The following is a 14,610-nucleotide window of genomic DNA, read 5'->3' on the forward strand; positions in this document are numbered from 1 at the left end:
TCCCTTCTGGAAGTGCCTTTTGCCTCCTGATGCCTTGTGACCCTCCACTTGTCTGCATACTGCTAACCCAGCCCCAGTCTGCTGGTGTTCACATGCACTCCGCTACAGACTGCAGGCTCCTGAGTGGGGAACAAAGGAGAAATGCAGCATTTTGCCATTTTGTAACTCGCCTCAGATTGTTACCCCTGCAAACATAAAGGTTACAGCTGTCCCAAAGCTACTGCAGAGGACGCTGATGAGCGGGAGTGGTTTCGTGATGTCCTGTTCCCTTCCAGCTGCCAGCCCTGTGGAGCCAGAGGAAATACTCTGGGCGTGCAGTCCTGATCCAGCTAAGTATGTGCTGAACTGCCTTTGTGCTTAACTGGTGTGTTAGAGTGGGGCTGACATGCCTACAAAGAGAAAAAGAAAGGAATAAATCCAGCACTACCCAACCAGTAAGGCTCAGCGCAACTTACTAAAAGGAGGATTTCTGGGAACGTGGTCAGGACTCTGCTGTTACTTCATTTGCTTTCTTGCTGGTGGACAGAGGACTGATTGTTCACTGTGGTCTCATCCTCCTCTTGCTGTAGTCACTGGCAAAATTCCTCTCCACCTCAAAGGACACAAGATATGACTTGTGTCCCTGCTATCTTTTCCTTTCTCCATCTGTTTTCCCACCTGTGTTTACACAGGCTTTCCTTCATTCAGCAACCCAGACGTATGTTCCAGGAAATTATAATCCCTTTTTTCTGTTTTTAACAGATACTGTGTTAGAGCTGAAGGAATGCTGATATTGCTAGGGAAATGCAAACCGAGTGAGTAGGAAGTGTAGGTATATTTTTATGAATTAGGTCTGGGGGCCCCATGGAGGTTTCATTGTGTTTGCAGTTGGAGGGAGTTTCCTAGTTCCAGTAGGTAAGTGTGCAATAATTCATGGTACCCAATTTGTGATGTGTCCACTGCAGTTCCCCCTCCCCATTGTTTTTTCTGCTTTTTTCCCCCCATTGAGAATCGCAATGGTATCATGACACCTGGAGTCATTCACTAAATCAATTTGTAGACTAACTAAAACTCATATTGCTTAAAAATAATTTTTTCTATGAGCTTCCAGGTATGTTGAACATGAAGAAGTGCATGTGATTTTTAAAACTCTTTTTTTGATACATGTATGAGAGTTGCTGTGTGTGAGTATGGATATGAAAATGTAATAGTCTACCTCTTGCGTTGTAATAAGAGACAAACACGTTTTATTTTACTTGTTCAAAGGTAGATATCACTAACTGTGCTGAATGTCATCATTCATCTAGCAAAATTATATATAAATCAGATTCTTACCCCATCTTCCCAGAAAAAGTCCCAGAGACATATTATGGCATCTTTTATTTTTCGGTTTATTTTTTATAACGTGGTTCTTTTATTTTTCAGTTTATTTTTTATAACGTGGTTCATGGAATACTTTAGATTTTTAAATGTTTTATTTTTCTTAAATTATTTAATACTGTTTTAACAGTTATCCTTCCACACTTTAAATTCTAATAAATTGTATCTTGCATTTGCTTCAGTTTGTAGAAGGCCAATTAGACAGAACTTCTTTGACCTACCTATTATTTATGGAGCTTTTCCCCATTTCGGAACAGCAACTGTCAGTATATTTCAGACCAGTGCAGTGGAAAATAATACCATGGGAAATGTTGAGTCACTTTAGATTATATTTTGCCACTTATTTTTTTCTCTAGTACACTCTAGGTACTTCCTTTTGATAGACTACTTTTAAAGATTTACAGTATAATACTGATTATAAATAGAGAAAATGCTGTTAAAAGTGCCTGACTGCTCACTGCTTTACACCTGGACAATATGATATGATACACAGTTTTACATTTTGCAAAAATACTGCATATAGCTACTCCTTATTCAAGGTCGTGGTGAATTAAGTCTCTCAGTATTCATACTCCAATCCAAATAATTCTAGGTACCCTCCCTGAGGTGTGATTATTCACATTCTTAATGGCAAGTACACAATTAAATGCTTTAAGGGAGCAAGATCTCCAGATCTCCATACCAACTCATTTGTAAAATAGTTTTCAGGTGAACAGTATAGAACATTTTTCTAAAAGTATTGTCTGCAAGAGGTCCTAAAAATGAAATGTCTTTTTGGCACAGACTAGTCTGCCATTTTGAGGATACATTTCCTCATGATATAGCATAATTTCTTGTTCTGCATTATGTTGTTCTTTTGACACCATATTTTATATAGAAAATACTATGCAGTCAGAACTTCTTGCTATTCAGACAGAATATTATTTTTAAAAGTCTAAGAGACTTTTTAAGAAGAGAGAATGAAAATAACTTACTCTGTGATACTAAAAGGTAGAAGTGGGTTTGATTTTAGGAGTTTTTTAATTAGCATACATAAATATAAGTTTAACAATATTAATAATAATGATGCTAGTAATAATTCTCGAGATCTAAATAACAGTCTTCAAAACAAATAATAATTCTAGTTCTGCGAATTCATTAACAGTATAAATTTTTAATTTAGATTTTATACATAAAAGAACTAGGTACAAGGAAAATATCACATCAGCATAGCTCGGAAGTCTGAGGTGGCCAACACAGATAAACCAGAAGATGATTTTCCAATTACCACCTTCAATTTTACACAGTAGAATTTAAACTAAATATTTGAGTTTAGATTAAATATTTAATCTAAATATTTAATTCAGAACTGACAGTCTCTGATCATTTGTTTAATAATTTAATGGAAAAAAATGAAGTGCAATATTTTTACAGTCCACTTAAATTCAAGTTGACTAGTTTAATTTGTAACTGTTATTGTTTGCCAAACTCAGGATGACGAGAGCATAACATAAGGAACGAAGTGGCTTTTTTCAACTGGGAATAGGCATCCATCTGAACAAAAGTAAGCATAAATGAATTACACAAAATAACTTTTGTCCTTTGACCCAGCCAGTATGAAAGCTAAATCTGTACTTGGGCACATTTTCTTAGAATCTAAGCTTAATTACTATTTTTTTAAAGAAAATAAAATTAATATCAGTCAAATTATGAGCTTTTACAAGATAATAAATAGACTATTTTAGCCTGCCTTGGTAGAAAGAACACTTCATTAAAGTAGAATAAAAATGTATGGCTGCTTTGTTATAAATAGCATTGAAGATAAAATAAGGACTTGCATTTCTGTTTTATATAATGATCCTAAGCTTCTGTTCTATCGAACAGAGCTTTCTCAGAAGAATTTGAGTTAACAATAGAAAATAGGCAGGATGTAAGAAATGTTACTGGCCTCTGTTTGGTCTAGTCATGAAAATTTGGCCACAGCTATTTTCAATACCTTCAGATAAAGAAAAGACAGGTCAGGATGGAACATAACATGTCTCTGGTCATATAACATGCCACTTTTTTAAAGGCAATTATATTCTTACCATGTATATTTGGCTGTCTTTCTTGATGTAAAAGTAATTATGACTAACAACCTTTCTGAAAACAAATTATACTGTCAATATATATTAAGCATATTACATTGAAATATGCTTAATAGTATATCAGCATTAACTTTACAGAAATACAAGGACTTAAAAACATCCAGTTATATATCAGTCTTGTCAAAAATTACAAAATTCATTAGAGAATGGCTAAAATGGATTGGCTTATTGCATCCAAACATGCCTTGAAAATTAATATATGCCCAAAATGTCTTTTTCGGTGTCAACATTTACTTATATCACAGTAGATAATATTTTAAAGGCTCTGCCAAGTTGTTTTAATTAATTTCACATGGAAATAATAACAGGCCTCCTCTGAGTAAGCCTCAAAACATCCAAATTAGTAGTACATTATCACACTGCTTTTCTCAGAGCTGCTATAAAGCAGTCTATTAAGTTTTATTCAAGGAAATGGACTGATAAGAACAAGAGTTGTTTCAAGAAACATGCTTCTCATAGGTAGGTGGCATAAAAGACAAATTTGGGGCAAAGTAGAGAAAGGAGTGCACTTTCAGGCTTGTTGACAAACCCTAAATAAATATGAAATATTTTCTAAAATAAGTGTTCCTCTATAAATCCTATCAAAGTTTGGCTTGGTGAAAGTTAGGCAACTCTTTTCAGAAGAATAATGCTTCCCCCAGGAAATTTGTGCTATCTCCAATGAAATAAACGTACCTCTCTGCCAATTAGAAAGACTATTAGAAAAAAAAAAAGACTAGAACCTCTCTAATTAGACCACTTACTATACCAACATATATATACAAAGGTTAAGCAAATGAAGGCTTGGGAGGGAGACCTTTAGGGAAGAGAGTAATGGAAAGAAACATAGCAAAAGAAGTAATCATCTTTCACCTGTATTTTAGATCAGGAAAGTGGTTATAAAATGCCCATCATGGATACCTGTCTCCAGCTGCTTCTAACTCATCTGTTTTGAGGGTTCCTTCTTGTCCAGGAGTGGCTTTGGAGACAAACCCTCCTTTTTCCAAATGCGGGGATTGTGTCCCAAGAATAACATTCTGGATGAAAGGGACTGGTAAAATACTGTTTGTGGGGGGTGCCGATATCCCTTATCATCTACTTCTTTTTCCAACTGACAATTTCCTGCCTCAGGAAGACTAAAATCCTTATTATTACTATTGGCTGTTACACCATAGCATCATGTCATCCTCAAACATAGAAGCAAATGTTCTTTTCAGTCCCCATTGCATTCTCTTCCTCTCTTCAGATATATGACGTGATACATATGGGAAATCTTCATGACAGTGAAATTATCTCAGCCGGTAAGGGTGCTGGTAAGCAGGGACAGATATTTGTAGACAAGAATCATGTTCCTAACTTGCAATGAGGTGACAATTCCACAAGTCAGTAAGCATGAGTGTCTAGCTTACTGAATGAAATACATTTTTGCATTTGTAATTGCTATATTAATAGAGGTGTAATTCACCTTTTTCTAATCCTTTTCTGTTTACAAAATTGACAATTTCAACCTTGCTGGTTAGGGCACATTTTCTATTTCTTTTATTTGTTCTGTTAGATTAAATAAAATGAAATAAATTAAACAATGAACATGCTGAGAGCTCATGTGACAAGGTCTTCAGAGCTAGAAATTTCAAATTACTACAAACAGGCAATAAAGATGTGAAATAAACTAACCTGTTGGGTCTTTTTATTGTTTGTTTGTTTTTAATAGGATGACTAGATAAGGGCAACAGCTATCACAAATAGGTATATTTAAATTAGGTTTAGGTAAATAGTTCAAAAAGTGACAGGAGACTGAAACTGAGGCATGAAGGAAGTTGTTTTGAACCCTTAATTGTAATTGGCCATTTTCAGTCCCTTTTCAAAATAGTAACTAATAAATTATAATAATTAATAATACACAATATAATAACTAATATAATAACTAATAAATAAATAATAATAAACAGTGTATCCAGGCCTCCTTCATGAACCCTCTGTCCGGTTGATGAACCCAGATATCTGAAAGCAACTTTACAGACAATTGTTGTTGGCATTTTTTAAATGAAGAGGTCATTTAGGCAGTGTCTGCTGTTGCTCACTGTAGCAAATTCAAACTGTCTTGTCTGTAATTCCAATATTTAGTGTAAATAAGGTGGGAAAAGGTGTAGTTTTTGCGTAGCTTTCTTTTGGACAGTCCAGATTACAAACTTGGCTGTAAAAGGCAGTAATTGTCTCCATTTTCCTTCCTCCTTAAGTTCTCTCCTTTGCTGCAGGAATGTTCCTGTTGAGCCATGACTATATTTTAAGGTTACTTAAATATAGGTCTGAATTCAGAGCTAAGTGTTACCTGAGCCTTTTCATTTCAATCCACTCCATAGATCTGGATTTGAGGGATATCACTTCTTTTTTTTTTTTCCTCCACAGTCATGACAAATGTTAATGTAAATGCTGTTTTGTAAAACAACTGCAAAATAAAATCTGTATAGCTATGTGGCATAGCATTTAATCTTTTTTTTTTTTTTTTTTTAGAAAATAGATTACTGAAACTCATTTAATTGGTGTAAGCTACATTCTGACTAATCATAAGACCTGGTGCTAGTCATCTTAGTATCTATAACAAAAAGCAGCATATCCCTGGGTTTCCCATACTGTGCACTAGTGATAATATATTGAAAGATAAAAAGAATACATTAAAAAGTTAGAAAAAAATATTATAGATAGATGCATTTGATATTTTCCAGAATTTAATAAAAAGGAGACAGGAATGCAGAAGTATGTGTTAAAGCAATCACATTTTTATCATATGAAACAGCTTCTCCCTGTTTTCTGTATTAGAGATGGTTAAGTCAACACGGAACTGGGAAATCTCTCCATTTCTGAAAGAATGGGGTGTCTAGAAGCTTACTGATATAATTTTTTAATTGCTTGAAGTTTAGATAGTTCTTTCCTAAAGAAAAAAAATCACTCACATTACCTGTTGTAAAGCTGGGAGCAGAGTGCTCTGAGCTGAAGGTCCCTTCCTGTGACTGGCAGACCAAGAAAGTGCCCATTAGCTAGTTTCTGGTCACTGGACAACTTCAGTAGCTTGAAGGAAATCAAGAACTATTGATCTTTGCACCGTGCCAAAGTGTTGCTGTTATGAAGAGTTACGTTAGAAAAGAAGAATAACCTAAACCTGGTAGTTGTGGGAAACTTACTCTGTAGACTTACAAGATGGGTGGATGGAAAGAGTTTTTGTACATCTCAGTTTTGTCTATAATAGTTTAGTAACTTATTGCTCTCCATAAAATAAACCATATTCTAATCTACTGTCCCATTCTCATAAAACATTCCCAAATACGTTAGACCGACTGACCCAAGCCTTTGAATTGCTTTGATTTTCCATCTTTCTTCTGCTGCTGAAAGTATCCAGATGGTCTGACTAGCTGCTTGCCCATTTGCACAGCAATGAGTATGCCTGCTACAAGATGAAACAAGTTTCCTGCTGAGGAACTGAAGCAATAGTCAGCCGTCCTCAACTGGAAGGACACTTCATTAGATCCTGTAATGTTGAGTCTGACAGATGATGGGAAACCTGCTACAGCTTTGGAGGGGACAGAGCACTTAATAAACTGCTGTAGTTCAGAAATGCATAGAAACTGCTAATTATTTTTACTTGATTTTCATATGGAGAGCACTATCTGGCTAAAATACTAGTTAACTCATTTATTCATTACTACAAAAAATTAATTCCTGCACCTAGTAAAGTGAAATTTTGCTTTAATTCTTGTCTTTGTGTCCTTGCAAAACAAAGCTGTGCATACAATAATAATTCATTGTATTAATTTTCTACCTATTACTATATACCTTCCTAAGCTAAGAAGTATGTTCTATGGAGACAGGACCGATTTGGTGTCATTTAATGAACCAGCTAACTACTGGACTCAACTGTTTCCTTTATCAACACAGTTAATCTGTTGGTGGACACATTTTGTTTGCAAGGCAACTTTATATTGTTATTTTGATTTTTGAAGTTTTTCAATCTCTAGTCAGATGTTAATGTGACATAGAAAGTTGAGTAATTACATCCGGAGTATAATTTGTATGGAAAATGAACTGATGGTTAATGGATAGGTGCCACACTGTCAGATAAAATTTACTGCCACCCAGAGTAAAAAAGGGTTTTTCCTAGGTCTATATAAAGTGGAAACAGGAAATTATTGCTAGGGTAGCCAATCTGTGTACCCATCCAGCAAAGACTAAGAAAGCAATGCAACATCACAAATGGTGCTAGAGGTGAACTGCTTCCACATCCCCAGCAGTTATTTTCTTAAAGAAAAAAATGTTTAGGAATCACATAGGGGGAGGGGTGGGAGGGGGAAAATTATCACCTACAGTGGCATATCGATACAGTCCACAAGAACGATGAACCTGATCTCAGTTGGAGCCAAAACTGTGGCCCTTACAGAAGATCTACTAATCCTAATTCTTTAAAGGTCATCCTATGGGTTGTGTCATTCAGCTTAACTCATTCAAGTTTTCCTGGAATCAGTCTTCCTTAGTGCTGTCTTTCAGCTATGTAGAATTTCCTATCCAGAGTGTTCTGTCACACCAATCCAATAATAAAATACGATCTACACGTCCCCTGTTTTACGAGATACAGATATGTGCAAGCTTCTTTAGAAATTCATGGTGTTCCAAAAACTGAACCTGATGTTCTTGCTGAAATACTGCCATAGAATCATTTTGGTTGGAAAAGGCCTTTAAGATCATCGAGTCCAACCATTAACCTAGCACTGCCAAGTCCACCACTAAACCATGTCCCATGTATGTGTGCAACTGATATATTGGTGATCAGTTTTGATTATTATAATTATAACCTTCATAACAGGCTTAGCTTATAAATTTTTATTATTGCGCTTTTTAGTCACTGCCTTGACAGCAGAAAGTACCTTGTATTTGAGCCCTTTCCCATGTTCTTTTGAGAGCTGCATTGTTCTGTAGGAAAGATCTGATGCTAGCAGAACACAAATTGTGATTTTCACAGACAAAGTAATTACATTTGTATTAAATATGGACTGTAGGAACAAATTAATGTTTTTAGCATTGTTTAGTGCTTTCAAATAGTCATTTTTCATTAGTGCAGTGATTGACATTTGTTTCAGAATGTTCTAGGGAACAGTTGTCCAAAGACATTAAATAATTAAAGTAAAACTTGCATTAATAGTTGAATTACAGGTTCATTGTAGCCTAATACATAATTATTAATTGGAATTGAAGATGTTCTTTTGTTTGGAAAGGAAAGATAGAAGTATTTGACACTTTGAAAGTGTCAGCATGAAGGCAGTGCACCATGCCAACCACAGATGGGAGTATTAGTGAGTAATATGCTGCCGCCGCTTTCTTTTTATGCTAATAGAGAACCTTGTTTGTCCAAGCTGTTTGAAAATAGTCTGTGCCCTTTGTGTTTCACTGCACACTCCTGTGCTATTGTTTGTATTTCATAGTCTGTTTAAATCAATTGAACATCAAGGAGAGCATAATTGTTGAGGGCACCTGGTGTACTTGATGCCACTAAGACTCATTTTAAATATATCATGGATATTTTCATTACTTTGTTCTCTTCATGAAATCTGTTGTTTATTTATTTGTAAAAAAAAAATTACTTTTATTTAAAAGAACACAAGTGTTTGATGGGAACACATTTTGACATTGTGTGTTCTTCCTCTCTGCTCCAAGTAAATGAGATTTCATATATTATGTCTTATTATGCTTGAGAGTTTGTTCCAAACAAATAGCTAATAGATGAAATGAACTTAAATGCAGAACACGTACAATTAACAAGCACATCAGTCTTGTGGCCAGAGTACAAATGATGCTGTTGATACATATAACAAAGCAATATAGATGATGTATCAGTGACTATAATACAACTCTAATCAATCAATAAACATTGCTGGAAATGCATTACATGAGTATTCATCACATGGTACTTTTTCTGTCATAAGGCTGTAGTTCATCTTTTGAATGAGACCATTCAACTGGAGCCGAGAACACGAAGCTTTCCCTGCTTTCTGAGCAGGCAGGCTCCATGGTGGCACTCCCTGATCAGTTTCTAGGTGCTGGGACATTTGTCATACCTATCCTTTCTTACCTATCCTTTATTATCTTATCTAAGTAGACGACTCTATTATGGTTAAGAGTCTTCCAAAAATATGTTCTTCAACCAGAAGTTGTGGGCTTACAGGATCTGCAGAATACAATGTATAGTTTTCAGTGATTCTTTCCATTCCGCTTACTTGACAAGAATAATAGAAGATGAAAGAAGGGGAAAAAATAATTGTATTTATTGCAGTAATATCCATTAATTCCATGGACCCATTGTCCTGTGATGAAATCTAACATTGTCTCTTACGGTTTCTTCCCATCCTTCTTGTTGAAGTAATCTAAAATACAGTGTTCTAGATTAATAATGATGAAAGTGGGTCTTTCTCCTTTTTTTTTTTTTTTTTACACTCTTCAGAATGGTTGGGATCCATAGTCAACATTTGTTTTGTTTTGGGCACGTGATGTTTTTTAAACTCAAGTACTTTTATTTGTTAAGTGTAGCAGAAGACACCTCCTTATGTCTCTAATATTGTTTGCAGCAATTTTAAGTGAAGAAAGCTGAAAATCAAGAGTCACACAGATTTTCCAGCTAGTTAAGTTATCTATAAATTCAATCATGTATTGTAGGAAACGGAGCAGGCATTCACTACATTTAACTGCTCCCTTTGGGCAAAATGTCCTTCTCACTCTTGTAACTAAAATGCAGTGGGTTCAATCAAAGGAGAAGGGGTCAGGGTGAGCTATGGTATAGAAGAGGAAAGGACTGACTTCTGTTTGACCTGACTGGCTCTTTACAGTAAACTGTCATTATTTCATGGGCATCAAGTTTTGTGAGGGACCTTAGGTCAAGACTATCACAATACCCATTAATCTTTATACATTCTCCCCAAAGCTGTTGGGGTTTAAGTGCATTCTGTGTTAGTACTGGTCCCATGTTAATTTACTTTGATCTATCCACTATTATTTAAACATCTTAGCCCCTAAGCCTTCAGGGTTAGGTGTCATGTGGAAATTCTTCAACAAGTAGTATGAGACAAAAAACCATCAAGATTCTTTATATTCTAGATTAAGAAAAAATGTATTTTGTTATAAACATACAGAAAAAGAAAGAACTATGCTAGCTCTTTATAGATCTGAAGTAAAGCCTGCAGAAGTCTTTATTTTTGTTAATGAAGAATATTTGGTTTTCCACACTTGAGAATGGTAGTTGATTGAGATTGAGAATGATCATTTGTGATAGACACACAAGCAGGGTAGGAGACGGTTTCCTAGCTAGTGTTTAAATATGAACAAATACAAACTCACTGCTCTTGACTGCTAGAACTGGGTAGGGAAACTATCTCTCACCCTGCCTGAGCCCAAGAATTGTTTATATTTCTAAGTGTGTTCTTATTCCCCAGCTTGAAAATGGGACCAACTCAAACACTTCTTTTTGCAATTGACTTTTTATTTTTTTGCATTTTACTATGAAAAAAAAAATATTCTACCCCATATGTTTTGCTGTTACAAGCCCCGGACATTGACTTTCGCCTTTAGCCAGTAACCCTCTTCCTGTAGAATCAATAGAATCACTTGGGTTAATTGAGTCAGCAAGCTGTGTTGGGCAGCTGATGGATCATTTCTTACAACTTGAAGAATTTTTTTAAAAAGGCTTGGTAAAATCAGAGTCAAGTCCAAGAAAACGTATAAGCAGGGCCCTTAAAGGACATTAGTTATTTTTTCAGAGTAGCAAAAATAGAATCAAGCCCCTTCAGAATTGTCCTTGCAACCTTACGTAAACAGCAATAGAAAAATTGCTGCTGAGTACTGAGTTGTTACTTGTTAGCACTGAGTCACTGCCTAGCTTCTAAGTTTCACATGGTTCACTAACTTCTTTCTTTTCTGTGTGTGTTGAATTCTTCTCTCCCCAGAGATTTGCCTTTTGACTAAGGGCCGTCGAACTGCCAGTGTACGAGCAGACACATACTGTCGCCTGTATTCCCTCTCGGTGGACAACTTCAACGAGGTTCTGGAAGAGTACCCCATGATGAGAAGGGCCTTTGAAACGGTGGCAATTGATAGACTTGACAGGATAGGTATTTTTTTTTTTTTCATATTAGGAATTCTTAAAACCTTCTTACCTTTTCTTTTCCTTGAGTTGCAGGATAAAATGCTCAGATTAAACCCTTCTTACAAGTTTTGTTTCTGTTACACTGCAGTAAATGTTCTGTTGATCTATGAATAAGATGTGTCCAGACAAGAAATTCTGCAATCTCACTTTTAAATAACAAAAAACTTTGAGTTTTAGAAAGCTTTCATACTCCTCTGAGTATTTTGTATACTTTAATTATCATTAGTATTATTTACTAATCCTGTATATTTTTTTTGCTGCCCTCAGCACTTGATAGGGTTTATGCTGTTTCATGAGCAGTAGATGACGTTTTCCTACATAAATTGTTTACAGATGACATCTGTAATGCTGGGAAGAGCTGAAGCCCCTCAGCACTCACAAACCCCATGTTTGTTGAAGTGAATTAATCCTTTGCAGCAGTGCTCTCATTTTCCTCACAACATGGGCACTGCTAGCATTGATGGCTGCACACTGGCGTTACTCAGATCTGCTTGCAATCAGAAAAGCAGGCCAACAGTATCTAAGTGAAAGGCAGAAGGATATGGCAGATTATCAAAACAGGGTGTGCGAAGTCTGCTGTTGTGCATCCAGACATTCTGGACCTCTCTAATAGGACATACTAGGTAAAATATATGGTCTTTGGTTGGGAGAATTGCACTCTGATCATCATTATTGACACTGGTTTTAACATGCAGCTATGCATAAAAGATCATTTATCCTGTTTGATGGTGTTTCCTCAACTTCACAAGAAAACTGCAGTGTAAGGATTTCCCCACATCACTCTTTCTCAATACAGTTACGTCTGCAGTTTCTTCAAAGTGAATACGGAAGGAATTGCAGGGCAGTGTCGTTGTGCTGTCTATTCTAAGCTGAAGATGTGATTTGGAAGAAAGCATGTTTTCTTTAATATAGCAAGAGTAAAGAAATTAAATACAGGGATACAGGTTTCTACTATTTAATAGACCTGTTTTAGTATTTTGCAGATCATGAGCACTCAGTGCATTAATTTATCTTATCAAGACTTTGTAATCTCTTACAATTTGTCTGTCAAGACTCTCTGGAAATATAGTCCAACTCTAAGTACTATGTGCTTAAATAATATTAGTAGTAAAGTCCAGTCTGTTCTTAGAGTAGCAATCCATCTGAAGTGCTGTGTTTGCAATATGAAATCTACACAAGACAAAAGATAAAATGTGAACTATTTTATCAAAAAAAGAAACAATTGAGTGCAATTGTGTTCCTGTGCGTCTGATGACACAGAATTGTGTCTACATCTTGCAGACACTGAGAGTCATCAAGCAGACATCAGGACACAGTGTACAGCAGGCTTTATTGTGCAAGCAGGTGTCACGTTATCCGTGAGTTCATATTAGTTCACAAACATTTAAAAAGATGATTTCTTGCAAGCTAGTGGGCACTGGTTACTAATGTCTAATAATTAGTTCCAGGGAATGTGCTAAATGGCAGGTGTATTTATAACTTATGTAACAGTTTAGTGGAAATTAGGACAGTTTTGCAACGAAAGAGAAAGATGTTATACGTGCAGAGCCCGATGGCTCTTTCCACCCTGTTCAGTAAATTACCATGGTTACATTTTCAGAATAATTGTAGTAATAGCAATACACTACAAGTGAAGAGGCACAGAAAGTCCAGGTGTCTTTGAGCACAGTGGCATTATGAAAGCCTGCCATGCTGGTGCAGAGAGAGGGGGGACCGTGTGTGTGTGGAGGCCAGCTGTTGGGAGCTGCCTGCCAGCATGAGTTGCTGTGGCAGTGCCTGGTGTGGCACAGCCTGCTGCAGTGGGCTCACCACCGAGCTGTGGCCCCTGCTCAGGCCAGTGTTTGCTGAGGCTTTTACAATATACAGCCCTTGGTGACGGCGGCTGAAACACAAAATCAGAGCGGGGGTCTGCCCCTGCATGTCAGGCTCGCTAACTCTTCTGCCTCTCTGTGAAGGGAAAAAGAACTCGATCCTCCTGCAGAAGTTCCAGAAGGACCTGAACACCGGGGTTTTCAACAACCAGGAGAATGAGATCCTGAAGCAGATTGTGAAGCACGACAGGGAGATGGTGCAGACCATCGCCCCAGTGAGCTTGCAGCAGATGCCTGCGCTGAACTCCAGCACCTCTGCCTCGACATCGCGCGTCAGGACGCAGTCCCCTCCCGTGTACACCGCCAGCAGTATGTCTCACGGAAACCTGCACTCCCCCTCGCCCAGCACGCAGACGCCCCAGCAGGCCGCCATCCTCTCACCCTGCTCCTACACCACTGCCGTCTGCAGCCCTCCCGTACAGAGCCCTCTGGCCAGCCGAACTTTCCAGTACGCCTCGCCGACGGCCTCGCAGCTCTCCCTCATGCAGCAGCAGCCGCAGGTGCCCCAACAGCCCCCTGGGGCCGCGCAGAAGAATGAGGTCCACAAGAGCACCCAGGCCCTCCACAACACCAACCTGACCCGGGAGGTGCGGCCCCTCTCCGCCTCGCAGCCTTCCCTGCCCCACGAGATCTCCACCCTGATCGCCAGGCCTCACCCCACCGTGGGGGAGTCCCTCGCCTCCCTCCCGCAGCCCGCCCCTGGCCCCGGTGTGCCCCCGGCTGGCCGGGCCCGCGGCCCCCCGCGGGGCCCACTGGTCCCACAGATGTCCTCGGGAGCCATCCCCCCGAACCGGGGTGCCGCGCCGCCCCCAGCCCCCCTGCAAAGGGATTCTTCCACAGTCTTAAGCACAGAGCCCGAGGGAGACAAACCGCGGTTTGCGTCAAACTTATGAACCCTGGTAACTGTGACCAACAGACTTGTAACGAACCAAGCACCGTCCCCGGAACTGTTTTAGCCTGTTTCCTAATGTACCCCAGCAGTCTACTATGAGAAAAATACTTTAGACAGCTTTGCCCTACGTAACGAATGTAAAAATTACATATATATAAAATATATATCTCAAAAAAAAAAAAGGAATTAAAAAAACTTGTTTGA

General features: G+C 37.9%; 1 protein-coding gene across 1 annotated transcript in view; it reads left to right on the forward strand.

Moving 5' to 3' along the window:
• HCN1 (hyperpolarization activated cyclic nucleotide gated potassium channel 1) overlaps positions 1-14,407 on the forward strand; it is a 188,783-nt gene extending 174,376 nt beyond the window's left edge. Inside the window, exons 6-7 of the mRNA XM_019472621.1 lie at positions 11,444-11,608; positions 13,599-14,407. Of these exons, the coding sequence (XP_019328166.1) occupies positions 11,444-11,608; positions 13,599-14,407 (974 nt within the window). The remainder of the gene's footprint in view (positions 1-11,443; positions 11,609-13,598) is intronic.
• The last annotated feature ends 203 nt before the right edge of the window (positions 14,408-14,610 follow it).

The sequence above is a fragment of the Aptenodytes forsteri genome, unplaced genomic scaffold (assembly GCF_000699145.1).
Source record: "Aptenodytes forsteri isolate BGI_AS27 unplaced genomic scaffold, ASM69914v1 Scaffold597, whole genome shotgun sequence".
Classification (NCBI taxonomy): domain Eukaryota; kingdom Metazoa; phylum Chordata; class Aves; order Sphenisciformes; family Spheniscidae; genus Aptenodytes; species Aptenodytes forsteri.